General features: G+C 44.1%; 1 protein-coding gene across 3 annotated transcripts in view; it reads right to left on the bottom strand.

The window, feature by feature from the left end:
- Positions 1–13,988: 13,988 nt before the first annotated feature.
- The window catches only part of HEATR3 (HEAT repeat containing 3), a 47,116-nt gene continuing 45,948 nt past the window's right edge, over positions 13,989–15,156 (bottom strand). For all 3 annotated transcript variants that reach the window (XR_015060289.1, XM_085889080.1, XM_085889081.1), the window contains exon 15: positions 13,989–14,239. Coding sequence is in view for 2 of the 3 variants with exons in the window: in XM_085889080.1 (XP_085745206.1) it covers positions 14,132–14,239 (108 nt within the window). In the remaining variant the exon portion in view is untranslated. The remainder of the gene's footprint in view (positions 14,240–15,156) is intronic.

The following is a 15,156-nucleotide window of genomic DNA, read 5'->3' as shown; positions in this document are numbered from 1 at the left end:
CCAGGGTATGCAAATCTACTCTTAGAAGAAATAAACCCACTTCTGCGGCTCTCTACTCACAAAAGAAAGTAACAGCAGCTTCACCGGGGAATCTATCCAAAGTTATCATCAACGTATGAATTAAGGGGCATATGGCTGAGGCTCTGATTGATACCGGTAGCTCTGAAAGTTTCGTCAACAGCTCGCTAGTGAAGGGCAGGAAATGGAAGATCCACCCGACAGACAATACGGTATGCATGGCCTCCACATCACTACAGTCCCACGTACGAGGGTACTGCAATGTTGAGTTGGACGTAAAAGGCTACATGCATCGGGATGTAAGGGTACTGGTGCTTCGTGATTTATGCGCAGATGTAATTCTGGGTCATAATGTCCTCAAGCAGCACACGAGCGTCGAAATACCCTTTGGAGGAAGCAAACCTCGTCTAATTCTAAATGCTCTGACCACCGCAGAGGTATCGTCCCCCTGCTGTTTGCTAACTTGTCGGCGGACTGTAAACCGATAGCGATCAAATCGCGATGATACACCGCCGCCAATATGGACTTCATCGCTTCCGAGACCAAGCAATTACTGAAAGAAGGTATTATATAACCGAGCGATTCGCCATGGCGTGCACAGGTGTTGGTGACCACCAACCAGAACCATAAGAAACTAATGGTTGTCGATTACTCTCAAACGGTCAATCGCTTCACCCAACTCGATGCCTACCCTTTGCCGCGCGTAGACGAGATGGTCGAATGCGTGGCCAATTACAAAATATTCAGCACCATCGATTTGTGAAGCGCCTATCATCAAATTCCCATTCGAGAGGAAGACAAACCTTACACCGCGTTCGAGGCAGGTAGACGCCTCTATCAATTCAGGAGGATTCTGTTCGGTGTCACTAATGGAGTAGCTTGCTTCCAACGAGTTATGGACGACATCATCTTGGATGAAAACCTCAAAGACACTTTTGTTTACGTGGACAATGTCACGGTGAGCGGTAAGGATCGGGGGGAACATGATATGAATCTGGACAGATTCTTGAGTATTGCTAGAAAATATAATCTGACCCTCAATTACGACAAATGCGTATTCTCGGCAAGGTCAATTGATCTTCTCGGCTACACAATAGCCGACGGCACGATTAAGCCCGATCCTGAATGATTGCGCCCACTTCGTGAGCTACCCCCACCTCATGACCTGCAGACATTGCGTCGAGTGATTGGAATGTTCGCTTACTACGCTAGATGGATCCCCCAATACTCTGAAAAAATACATCCCCTGGTGCATTGCAAAAACTTCCCGCCAGATGCCGCTGTTGTAAAAGCTTTCCACAGCCTCAAAGATGATATCAGTAATTCCGTGGTATTATCGATCGACAGCTCGGTGCCGTTCGTGGTGGAAACGGATGCTTCCGATCACGAGATCGCCGCGACGCTCAATCAGTCCGGCCGACCCGTCGCGTTCTTCTCGAGAACTCTCTCAGGAAGCGAGCAGAGACATTCGGCAATAGAGAAGGAAGCGTACGCTATTGTCGAAGCCCTACGTAATGGAGACATTATTTACTGGGCAACCACTTCACACTCGTCACGGACCAGCGATCCGTTGCCTTCATGTTTGATGGGAAAAATAACGGGAAAATTAAGAACGAGAAAATAATGAGATGGCGGATAGACCTATCTTGTTATAGTTACGACATTGTTTATCGGCCCGGGAGGGAAAACCCTGCTGCAGACACCTTCTCTCGGGTCTACTGTTCGGCGACAATCAGTCGGGCTTTGCAAGACCTCCATGAGTCTCTGTGCCACCCAGGGGTAACCAGAATGGCACATTTCGTGCGCAGACAAAACCTTTCCTATTCTATCGAAGATATTAAACAAGTGAATGCTTCTTGCCCCGTTTGTGCTGAACTAAAACCCAGATTCTATGGCGCCGCTTCTGGCAGGTTGATCAAGGCCACTTCACCCTTCGAGAGACTAAATATCGACTTCAAAGGACCCCTGCCGACTGAGACAGACAACAGATACATACTCACTGTTGTTGATGAATACTCAAGGTTCCCATTCGCATTCCCGTGCTCAGATATGACCTCGGGCACTGTCGTGAAATGTCTCTCTGACCTCTTTGCCATGTTTGGGAAACCGTCGTACATACATTCAGACAGAGGGCCGTGTTTCATGTCGGTCGAGCTCAAACAGTTCCAATATGAACACGGCATAGCAACTAGTCGAACGACGGGTTACAACCCACAGGGTAATGGGCAGGTGGAATGGTATAATGGGGTCATTTGGAAAGCCGTAACCCTGGCGCTGAGATCGAGAGGACTGGGGCCCGAGCGGTGGGAGGTTACCCTACTCGACGCTCTGAAATCCATACGCTCTTTGCTTTGTACGTCCATCAATGCTACTCCTCACGAACGAATGTTTACTCACCAACAACGTTATATTGACGGCCAATCGGTGCCCTACTGGCTAACCTATCCCGGAAGAGTGTTCATGAAGCGCCCGGTACGACAAAGCAAGTATGAACCAATGGGGGAGAAGGTCGAACTCATCGATGCTAATCCTGAGTATGCTCATGTTAGACTTCCTGATGGCAGGGAGACCACTGTGTCGGTTCGCCATCTGGCTCCCGCAGGTACTCCTCCTGCAGGTACTCCTCCATCTGGTACTCCTCCCTCTGACATTCCCTCCCCAGGTGTTTCCCCCCCAGGAACTCCACAAGAGAACGGTGGCGACGGAGCTACCGCATTCCACCCGAGAGCGATCGAGGAGTCATCCCCGGCACGAGTCAAGGCTCCCCAAGAGGATCGGAAGCCTCCCTCAAGTGAAACCACCATTTACTCCCGGAGAGGTCAATGCATAAAACCCCCTCACCGACTCGATCTGTAAAGGGGATAATCGGCATCCCTCAATGGCACCTTACCATGCTCCTATAACTCAAAATAATCCTCACTGCTTGGAATGTATGCTTCAGTAGTTTAAATAGTTCGCGTTACTTGAAATGTATACTCCTATAGCGTTGAAGTAATCATGGTGCGTTAGTTGAGCCTCTAGTTACATTTTAAAGACGGGGAGAATGTGATGAATTAAAGGATGTGACGTGCGATCACGTGTCGCGCGGCTCGCACACGAGACAGATAAAACCGTGATGCCGCGCGGTCGGTGGGATTGTCCCTGAGGCATTGTCATTTACGGCAGTGGTTCACTTGGTGCTCGTTGAATGGTGAGGATTGAGAGTATACCGGACACCGTGCTTATGCTGGCTAATTGCTGATTTATTTTGCGGTGATCGACTGCACGTGTATTCCTTGCTGCACATGTATTCCTCGCTGCACATGTATTCCTTTATGTGTCTGTAGAATCGGCTTCAATCAAGTGAAATAAAGCCTACACTCCGAAGGTTTTTCCCTCGCATTCACTTCAACGATGACGTTATTTCCCGCCGGAGCGCCATTCCATTGGTTGATCCAAATGACGTCACTTCCGCTATCGTTCACGTATTAAACCGTTCGGGCAATGCCGTTGTTTGATCTGAGTGAAATTATTTATTGTTACCTAGTTATCTAGTTTAGAGCTTTTTCAGTGCTGACGCATCACAGTTAAACGTTTTCCATGTAAACGGCCGATTTGATTGGTGAATAAAAAATCTACGCAGAATTTTAATTCAACTTGGCGGCGGCTTTACCTTCACCAACCTGAACAGTTTATGTTTTGATCCCCCCCCCCCCCCCGATAGGCCTCATCCGGATCCTGACCTGAACCAAAATCGAATCGCCTTGTTAATTAACGGAATCCTTCGGATTTCGGTAATTATGTTGGTCGGTTGTGTGTGTCATTCTGTTTGTTTGTGTGTTTGTTTACCCTGGAGCAGCCACATCGTTTCAGCGATCATGACCAAACTGGATTCAGACATCAGCCATGGTCCAACTTAGACACTTGTCGTTTTTGGTGAATCTAGGTCAAAGGTCAAGGTCAAGGTCAAGGTCACCAAAAAACCGAAATTCTTATTTTCTCAATAACATCCGCTAAAATGGTCGTATCGACTTCAAACCAAATCCAAAATGTGCATCTTCCAATTCTGCATCCAACCATATGTCTCATTGGGGTGTCACACCAACACCCTTCTTAGCAATTGGGGGTCGAATGTCAGGGGGGGGTCGGGTCAAAACTTTCAAATTGTGATAAAAACGCCATTTCAAGTCCGATTGACTTCCAAGTTATGATCATGACCAAACTAAGTGCTATAACTCATTAAACAGTAGCACTATCGACTTGTAAGAACCAAATTGATTTCCAGGTTTTTGTTTTTTCAGAGATCATGGAGATATGATAAAGTTATTCCGGCAATTCCTTGCTCAACGAGCAATTTCATTCTTGTCACTTAACCAACTCGTCCACAACATAACGTTTTGAGATATCATGATATCTATCGTTTTTGGCCCCATCTCTCAATGGTGAAGAAGCACTCAAAGAAACATTCTCGTATCCCGATCCGGATCTTCACCAAAATCAAATCGATTCATCCGGGTCACACACCCAACCTCTCCATCAAGTTTCGTTCAAATCTGTCCAGACCTTTTTGAGATATCGTTCTTAGAGACAGGTAGACAAACATAAGTGTAAGTGTAACCTTTGTCTACCTAACCCTAACTACCTTACCCCATGCAGCCTTGAGGAAAATGACGTGGGAAGGTCTTTACAACTGTTGCTTTGCCTTTCCAAGCACAATCTATATTTCCCATGAGCCACCATTTTGTCTGAATGTCGATATTCCCCAGCACTGAGGGAGCGAGCAGAAAATTTGTTGGTCGACATGTCCAAAAACGGTGTGATATTTTGGCCAAGTGCTGCTAAACCGGAGGTTTTTGGAAGTGCCAACAAGGGGATTTCTGTTCTACAGTGTTCAAGTATATAAGTAAATTGAAATAAAAGAAAAGTTTGAAAGGCTGCAGAAAAAAAACAAATTTCAGAAGTTTATCGTCATTGATTGTACTTTACACCACCTTCAATTAGTTATTCGTGCTTCCTTGTTTATGTTCTTTATGACATCCCCAAAACGATACATTTATTCTTTAGAATGATTTTCAATTTCAAGTTCATCAGGATTTTTATATATATATATATATATATATATATATATATATATATATATATATATATATAGAGGAGAGAGAGAGGAGAGAGAGAGGAGAGAGAGAGGAGAGAGAGAGAGAGAGAGAGAGAGAGAGAGAGAGAGAGAGAGAGAGACACAGATAGATAGATAGATAGATAGATAGGTATGGACAAGATGGATAAGAAGCAAACTCAAGAAGGAAAAACTGGAAAACTGGATGAAAGTGGGCTTGAAGATGGGGGTGAGGGTGAACTTGTGCAGAAAAGATCATGGTTTTGGATGGGGGATGCTCTGAGATGGTGATGAACAACTGTCTTGAAGACCTGGAGGGAAGGATGAGATTAAAGACAATGCAGAAGTTGATTTGACGAGGGGGGGGGGGAGAACAGAGGAATGCATGAGTGGAGGTGAGCAGCGTTTCTGTATTTTGTAGCAATTTCCCCCAGAAGGGGGTTGATGGTGAACCATGAACGCTCTGCAGAAACGCGGGTGGGGGAGGGAAAAAGCACAGACAGCAGAGGTTGCAAGACCTGAAAGGAGGCGGAAGTGTACAGAGGGACCAACCTATCTGGAATGGGAAAGTGAAAGGCCCTTAGACTCAGCTTAATCACGGGACATTCCAACGACCTTGAAGGTGTGAGGCAGGGGCACCGTCCCAAAATGAAAAGCAGGACTCCATCATGCTGCGGATGAATGCCTTGTAGGTAGATAAGAGTTCAGATGTGCCGAGGAAGGATTTTGCATGACAGATGATGCCCAGTCAGCGACAGGCTTTGGAGGTCACCTTTCAAATATAGTTTTCTCAAGAAAGATCATGGCTGATAGTGAGACATAGGAGTTTGATTGACTGACCTTCATCAAGAGGATTGTTAAAAAGTAGATAGGAGGGTTGGCCAGACTGACTTTTCAGTGATAGTGAGAGTGTGGGATTTGTCAGGATTGAAAGACATATTCCAAGTGTTTGACCAGCTTGTGATTTTATCAAAGACTGAAGAGAGGAAAGCGGCTGCTGCCTGTCTATCTGAAGGATGAGGTAGAGGGCAGAATCGTCAGTCGAGGGCAGAGTTGTCGGCAAATAAAGGGGATTTTCCAGAGTCAGGGAGATCCTTGAAGATTAGGAATAGGACTGGGCCCAGAACCCTGCCTTGTGGCATTACAGGCTTAACAGGGAGACATTGAAGGATTCTGAGTGCCACACGTTGGCTACGACAGTAGAGGAAGTCAGTAAGCCATGTGTGGACTTGACTTTGGATGCAGAGACTGAAGAGCAAGGCAGGGTGCCAGACTATATTGAAAGCTCGAGATATGTCCAGAGAGACAGCCCTGATCTCACAGCTGACATTGAGAGTCTCCACCATTGCTGGGAGAGTAAGAGCAGCATGTCCAAGGTAGAGTGACCAGGTCCAAATCAAAGTTGGTGATTTGATATGAAGCCGTTGGAGAAAAGGAAGCATTTTATATTAACTGCATTGATGGATTCCATGATCTTGCTGATTGGAAGTAAGCTAAAAGGTCTGCAGAATTACATCAACCTTCCAATCAATAAAAGCAAAGCCACAATAAAATAGAAATTCTCATTTCCACAACAATATATTCTGATTTTCAGTGCTTCTCCCAGGATCAAGCCCTCAGTGACAGAAGAGCTGCAGAGAAGCCAAGAGAGGGTTTCATCGATGTCTGTGCATCGTCCTGGAGCCGTGAATTGAATATATTGTTGCGGGCCAGCGGGGTCGGGTGAGAAGACCACTAGGTGGGGGAAGCTCGGTTGATTCCCACCAGACTCCCCGGAATTGTAGGCCGTCACTCACGGATAATTCCGTGATGCGGCGGGTCGCTTAACCGACTGTGGAAGCCAATAACTCAACCGCATGACCTCGGATCCTCCCGTCTATGGAATCGGGTTACCTAATTAACTACGTGGTTTAATTACCAGGGAACCACACCCTCGGTACGCCTTATCCAAACCGGATCACTCTACCGGATCGGATGCAGCCGAGCGACACTGCCAAGGACGTACCGGCTAGAAGGAACGGATCGTTTGGAATAAAGACCCAGCTAAACTTTGATTCGAACAATGCTGGACCAATGAGAGAAAAGGCAAAGGCGAACTGGGAACATTCCTCATGACAATTATTTTTAACAGCGAGGAAAAGCATGTGGCACAACAAAGATTTATTGGGTATGTAACGAAGGGAAAAAGGAGAGAGGTGTGGTGCGACAATAATACAAGCAACTTACTAAAGCAGACAGTGCAGACTTGGCAAGCCTAGTGTTGGCTTAGTGGTTAGGGTGGCGGCTTGGGATCCTAGGGTCCTGAGTTCAAGCCCCGTTGGCCGCTGAATTAAAATACACTAGGAGGTTGACTCAGCCTGTCATCTTTCCGAGGTCGGCAAAATGAGCACCAGTTTACTGGTAAGGGGGACACTGCATGAGTGGCATAGCCGCATCCCATCCAATGATGCAACCAGCAGCCACAGGGAGAGAGAGGAGAGAGGAGAGAGGAGAGAGGAGAGAGGAGAGAGGAGAGAGGAGAGAGGAGAGAGGAGAGAGGAGAGAGGAGAGAGGAGAGAGGAGAGAGGAGAGAGGAGAGAGGAGAGAGGGAGAGAGACTTGACGCGAGATTAATAACAGTAACAACAATAAGGATCTTCTACAGGCTTACTTGACAGACAGGCGCCAGCACACTCAGACACACAGAAAAAGAAACCCAAATGTGAAGGGACTTTTGCAGCCAGGGAGGGAGGGAAGTTGAGGTTATAGCTTTCAGTACCTGGGCATTTTGGGGGAGGGATTTCAGGGGAGGGAGGGACCCAACAATAGTCGCGTTGTTCTGACCACAGCCGCACGTGTGGAGAAGGGTGGAGTCCAGAGGGTGAGGGTGGAGCAGTAGGTGGAACCAGGCAGGAGTCGAGAAGTAGGAGGCGAGGTCGACGTCGTCTGGGCGGAGACGAGGAACAGGAGGCAGGCCGTCGAGGTGAGACGTGTGCAGAGTCGAGAAGCAGGAACACTCCGCGTGAAAACACCCACACCAAACACATTCGACACACACGGAGGATTTCTCCATCCTTTATAGAGCCCGAGGCTCGGGGGAGAGGCCATGCTGAATCCAACGTCATCGCCCGAGTCAGGCATTCTGACTGGCTCTGACCCCTCACGTGGTCCACCAGCCTGGGCTGGGTTTCAGGCAGATGCTGGTGCAGCCCACCCACCTTGCTGCCAAAGCGTACGTGACTCACCGCACATGTCTGGTTTCGGATAGACGTTGATGCACGGTTATGGTAGACGAGACGAGACGAGGGGCAAGCAGGCAGATTTACCTCAGAAAAGAAAAGAAAAAGAGTGGGGATAAAATAAAAGGGGAAAATGATTTAGTAATCCCAACTATTATACCATCGCAACACACTCCCTTGTTTTCCCACTAAACAAAAGGAAGGGGTCTATCTGCACATATATTACTGGCATAACTGTCTCAGGAAACCTATCTGTTGTATGCATGCGGTTCCGAGAACCGCAACAATATCCTGAAGACTGTAAAATAATTTGGTATAGAATCACAGTGGTATGATATTTTCGCAACCCTTGGAATCTGCAAATGCAACGACTATGTGACTGGTGCAGCAAGGATACTCTAATGGACTGCCAAAAAAAGACTCCAGTAATCCTCGTTCTATCTCGTGGGTCAACCTATGCTCATGTTACAAGCACTAAAGTCAAGCAACTTGAACAATCAACAACAACAAAAAAATAGCCAACCGAAGCTCTTTTTATCCAAAAGCATTCCCTCAGGCCAATCGAGTCTCATGCAAATCTCACTCTCAGGTTCTACATAATCTCAGAAATATCTATCTTCAGAAGTTTATTTTTTCTCAATGATTGGTCTCATGGTTATCTCACCACTTAACTCTCCTGGTTTCATTCAACACAATTTAACCTTATATGTTCACTTCATCTTCAGTTAAACATTTTGTTTTCGAGTGTGGAACTAGAAGGGCACTCAGTCGAGTGAATACCTCCGCCACGTAATGCCTGATCCAGTGGAACATATCGGGTACAATACATTTTTGAAATATCATGCGATATATCATTTTTGGCCCTATCTCTCAATGTCGAAGAATCACTAAAAAATATTCAAATAAACCTCGGATCCAGATCTGGATCTTCACCAAAATTGAATCAATTCTTCCTGGTCAGACACCCAACGTGTTGACCAAGGTTCATTCGAATCCGTCCACAACTTTTTGAGATGTCGTGCTATATATAGGTTTTGGCCCTATCTCTCAATGCTGAAGAATCACTTGAAAAATCCTAGTAGCTGGATCCGGATCTTCACCAAAATCTAATGAATTCGTTCGTTACACACCCAAACTATCCACCAAATGTCGTCCGAATCCGTCCACAACTTTTTGAGATATCCCGCACACAAACAGACAAACAAACAGAGTGGTGAAAACATAACCTCCTTCCACCTGCAGTGGCAGAAGGAATAAATTCCCAAAATACTCCTGATTCATTGCCTTTTAATGAGGTTAATGAGAGCCAAAATGGCCCCAAGCATTTTCACTTGGTGCAGCTGTGTAAACAGGTTTATGCTACTGACCCAACTGGTTTCAGGTAATAAAGACAAAAATTCAAAGGCAAAATTTAGAGTACTGTGCACATGTTTGGGTGATTCCAATGATATTCATACTTTGGGGTAATAATTCATCAAATTATCAGTGACTAGAAGGGCACTCGGTAGAGCGCATACCTCCGCCATGCTGATTGCTTTATGTTTTGTATCCCACTGATAGGCTGGATCTGGATTCGGACCTGAACTAAAATATAATGAGCTTGTTCTCGTCACCTACGCAACACAACTACGAAGTTTCGTCCGAATCCGTCTGTAACTTTTTGAAATATCGTTTTAGCCCCATCACTCAATGGTGAAGAATCAGTAAAAAAAAAAAAATTCTCAGATCCAAATCCGGATTCTGATCTTCACCAAAATCTAATCATTTCGTCCTTGTCACACACCCAAACTATCCACAAAATTTCGTCCAAATCCGTCCACAACTTGAGATAGTTTGTTCACAAACAAACAGACAGACAGGGGTGAAAACATAACCTCCATCCACCTTCTGTGTTACAGGTAATAACAATCATTTGCCTATTATTGTAAATGGACAGCCTTTATAAACAGGGGTTCACACAATTTTTTTTATTTGGTTCTCCAATGAGTACTAGCAGAAATGGTTTGGTACTCTCAAAAAAAATAAATAAAAAGGCAGCTTCGAGCATACTCGTCTGCTTCCCAATGGACCTCAGCTAAGTATGCATCTTACTCATCAATAAGCACTTTCTCAGAATGTCCGCTCCAGACGAGACACTCACAAGCCCCTCTCTTTTTTTGTGTGTGTTCCGGACGCTCCTGATACTCTTTTTTTTCCTCTTTGCTCGCATGTTCTCCTAAGATATACTTTATTATTATTTTTTTAATCTTACAAGTCATAAACCTACAATATAACTTGTAAATTATGTTATCATTTATAAACTTAATTTTGAAATCACAGTTTTTCAATTATCAGAATTATCACAGAACAATCTTACCTACACTTGCTGAGGAAACCTCCTTTTCTTCCTCTTCGCTTAATGTGTTTTCTTCTTCGATTCATTGTTTTTCATCTTAAGTTATAATGTAATTTATAAATTATAATGTTATTGATACTTAATTTTGTGCCCTTAAGTTTTGAAATCACAGTACAGTATATCAATATATCAGAATGATCATGGAAGAATCTTCCCTCCACTCACTGAGAAAACCTTCCACCGAAAGCCTCTGTTGTGCTAGTTCGCCGTACGAGTACCTGAGTACCAGTGATGTGAACTCCTGTTTATAGATGTGCTTGAAATAAACTGCTTAAGTAAATAACAAGAACAATGTCATTTTATAGTATCAGTCAATATTGGTGTGTCTGCCCTTTGCCTTCTTAAGTGCCATCACTCTTTTACCCATGCTTCCTGTGTGGCTGATGCACTCTTACAGGAATATTGTGCCAAATATCCTGTGGTGGTTAGTTAGTTGTGTTCCTCTTGTTCTGTTTCGTGGTAATCCCATATGGCCTTGATGGGACTCATGTCCAGACTCTGGGGTGGCAATTCTAACACTTGTAGTCTCAATCTTAATAGTACAGTAATTCTCATCAATGATCTCTGACTGGAAAATCCTCTTTATCCATTTGCTGACGACTACAGCCTCTGCCACGACATCCTCATCCTTCAGTTAACAACCGATGCAGCAGCCTCTTCCCTCTTTTCAGACCTTGATAAATCACAAATTGGTCAAACACTTGGAATATATTTTTCAATCCTGAAAAATCTCACACTCACTCTCCGTCTGAAAGAACCATGTGGTAAACACTCCCATCTACTTTCTGAGCAATCCTCTTGAGGAAGTTCAGCCACTCAAACTTGGGTCTCACTATCAGCCATGATCTCACCAAGGCAAACCACATTACGAAGTTGGCCTCAAAAGTGAGCTGCCAACTGGGCATCCTCCATCGTGCATAATCCACCCACAAGGCCTTCATCCGCAACTTGAAGTACTGCTCCCCCCTCTTGCATGGGACCCCTGCCTCACACCTTGCTCAGCTTGACAACATGCAAACCAAGGCCTTCAACATTATTGGAACCTCCCACGACGAAGCAGAGTATGCACCCATCACCTTGCCATCATTGAAAGGTCAGTGCTCTCCCTCTGTCTTTTACCACCTCCTTTCTGGTGTCACACCCTCTGCCCTCAACATGCTCGCCCAGATTTCTGCAGGGCACATGTACTCAACCAGAAACCCCCAAAAGGCAGAATCGCTGCTCACCTCCACTCATCCTTTCCTATCTCTCCCCACCTGTGGAACCAACTTCGAAATTTCCTTCAATCTCATTCTCCCTTCCAAGTCTTCAAAAGAGCTGTTCACCACCATCTCAGATCATTCCCATCCAAAACCATGATCTTTTCTACCCCCGTTGAACCCCCCCCCACCCTCCCAACCAAAATTTTCACTTTTTCCTTTGTGAGAGTTTGCTTCTATATCCATCTTATCCACCTCAGTGTCCTCCCTACCTCTCATTTGTCCGTCTCCATCTATTTTGTTCCTCGGCTCCACCGTTGGCGTTTCGCCCCTTTTCTTTCTGCAGTTTCGTTCGTACTGTTGCGTCCTGATCCATTCTGTGTTCGAGCTCTTCCATGAGCTGTTTGTATACCCAACCAAAAACATGCCATCCTGTATCACAGTTGGTGTTGTGCTTCATTACCCATAATCGCTCAAAATAAAATAAACGGGTATGATTTTTTTTAAAAGGACATAAGTTTTTGGAAATTTGTGACCGATTTTGACCTTTCAAGATTTTGCAAGACAATTCTTCATGGTTCATCTGACTCCTCAAAATCAGAACAGTTGCTGAAGTCAAGAATGCAAAAATGATTCAAAGTGTATTGGACCACGGTGCAACTTCACCAAATTTGAAAATTGGCTCAGGAATTAAAATGTGCACAATAAAATTGTAATTGCTGGAAAGAAAATAAAGAAACAAGGAAGACTACATCTTCCCTCCTTGTACTGATGGGAGATTTAATAAATAAATTCATTGTCCAATCACTGAATATGATGTATTGTATCTGTTACAATACAAGGATATCGTCGTCCTGCCAAAAGTTTCTTCTCCTTCATAAACACAGTAATTCAAGGAACTGTATAGTGTTCCAATTCAGCCTGCAAAATTATTAGATGCCGATAAACTTGTTCAAGTCTTTTGCAAAGATACAAAACATGATGGAAAGAACTTATTCCCTTTGAAAAAAAAAATGCAAACAAAGATATATCTGACATGCAAACTCAGGTTAACCCAAAGAGACCGCCATCTGGTGGACAACACCTCAGCACCACTCTGACACACACTACCTCAATCTGACACGGGAAGGTTAACCCATGGTTTTCCTCCTATCAAAGAGTGGGGGTCCCCAAGGGTTTGCCCCAATCCCATCATCCGGTAAGCTGCCTGACGGAGCGCACCTGCACAGGAGGGACTCCCTCGGAGTGGGTTTTCAACTTTCTTTGCATTTTGCGGAATGAAGGGCTTTACGGTGGCCAGAGTGCAAATCCTGCCACCAACCTCCTAAAAAAATTTAATAAAGTAACCCAACTGCAGGACGACGTCTACAGACACATTGGGTACTAGATTTGGATGGCCATTGGCTCAGGAGGAGCTCCTCCACCCTTTGACAGGTTTTTGTTTTTAATCCTGCTGTGTCCATATCATACACCCTCCTCACCAGAAAACCTGGTGGGGGAGACAGTTTATTCGTCGACAACCCGACCATGAAACAGGTTGGTACAGGTTTACATGGTACCTGCACCAAGTTACAAATCTAATCTGTCCTGATCTGACAATACAAAAAACAGACAAAGAAAGAAATGAAGAAAACAGAAATGCAGTAAGACACCCAACATTCTTACTTGCAGGTTACTACAAGTACGAGGGTTGGAGGTCCAGTTTTGGTCACCGTTTGCATCAAACCCAACATCTCTGTAATGAGGGCAAGATTTAACTCACAAATATGGAGCTATTTTCACCCATGGAAAAATAAATGGATGAAATGCTTAAAATAAAATATTACAGCAGTGAACCTTAAATGCTTTCAAACTCATGATCTCTGTAAAAAGGGCAAGATTTAACTTGCAAATAAAGAACTATTTTCCCCATGGAAAAATAAGTGGATGAAATGCTTAAAATAAAATAATTTAGCAGTGAACCTTAAATTCTTTCAAACCCATGTCGACTGCCCTTATTCAGATGTTACTGGACTCTCCAAAAAAAAACATTACGAAAATGCCATTTAAAAGACCAGGACAAAGATGTGCTAGAAATAAGATTTATTGCAAAAAAACAATTTTGATGTAATGACATACAAGATTGCGATTTCAATTATATGAGGAAATTAGGGAAATCATAAAAGGAGAAGTACCACACCAGCTTCGCAAATGCGTACTAAAGTGCAAGTTCAGACGGCGGCCTGCTCCTTGTAGCGAATGAACCGCAGCAGATTTGTTGCCACGTCCTGCAGCACAAAAACTTCGTCGCAGCTGTAATTCCTTTTATGCTCTTGCATCTGTGCACACGTTTTCATTAAAAGAAGGTACCGTTAAAATGCCACCTTTGTCTAGATGATACTCATTTAAATACATTTGTGACAAAAGATTGCTCGTCACAAATAAATACAATGCATGCAATCTTTTTGGAAGATTGTTTCATATTCATTGCCAGTGACAAAATAATGGTAAGTATCAATTGGAGAGGCAAGTGTTGTGTTTTTCTGCAAAAGAACCCAATTAGAAGAAAACACAGGAAATGGGCATTAAATAGGATGTTGAAAGGTTGAAATAAAAACATGTAATGACACTAATATACTTGTAATAAATCTATATAATAAGATCCAATGTCTGTCTAAGTTTTTGCATCTTCTCGCAAACCACTGGTCGCATAAAGTTGAAAATGGTACCATATTGATTACCAAGGATCACCAAGTGCAGGGTCGAAATCCATTTTCATTATTCATATCGATATCAATAAATGCCCAAAGCATGTGTACGCAATTTATGGATGAGTACGCAATATATAGACTTCTACCAAGATTGCCGATGGAAGACGTTCAGAAGCATTTGGCTCTCTGGGGTTCAAGCAAAGTCGTATGTATTATAAAATAAATTTGCAAGGAACTTGGATGCAGGAGTAGCACATTTGGCCCATGAAATCTGTGCTACATTCGAACCATATTAATTAAATGTAAGTTTATCAACTTAGGAAATTGACTGAGGGGGATGGGAGGGAGAGATGTAGGGGGGATGAGAACAGTGGAGGAAGCAGACATCAGCAGGGTGTTTTATCTATATAATAAGATACAATATCTGCCCATCAGTTTTGCATCTCCACTGGTCACACAGAGTTGAAAATAGTACATTAATAATCGCAAAAGACCAAGGCAGTAGAGATGAATTTTTTTTGATTTTGGCCAAAACATTTTCATGA

The sequence above is a fragment of the Eptatretus burgeri genome, chromosome 7 (assembly GCF_056783735.1).
Source record: "Eptatretus burgeri isolate ZD-2024b chromosome 7, Ebu_testis_v1, whole genome shotgun sequence".
NCBI classification, from domain to species: domain Eukaryota; kingdom Metazoa; phylum Chordata; class Myxini; order Myxiniformes; family Myxinidae; genus Eptatretus; species Eptatretus burgeri.
The sequence above is the reverse complement of the archived record's forward strand: the minus strand, read 5'-3'. Positions and strand labels throughout refer to the sequence as shown.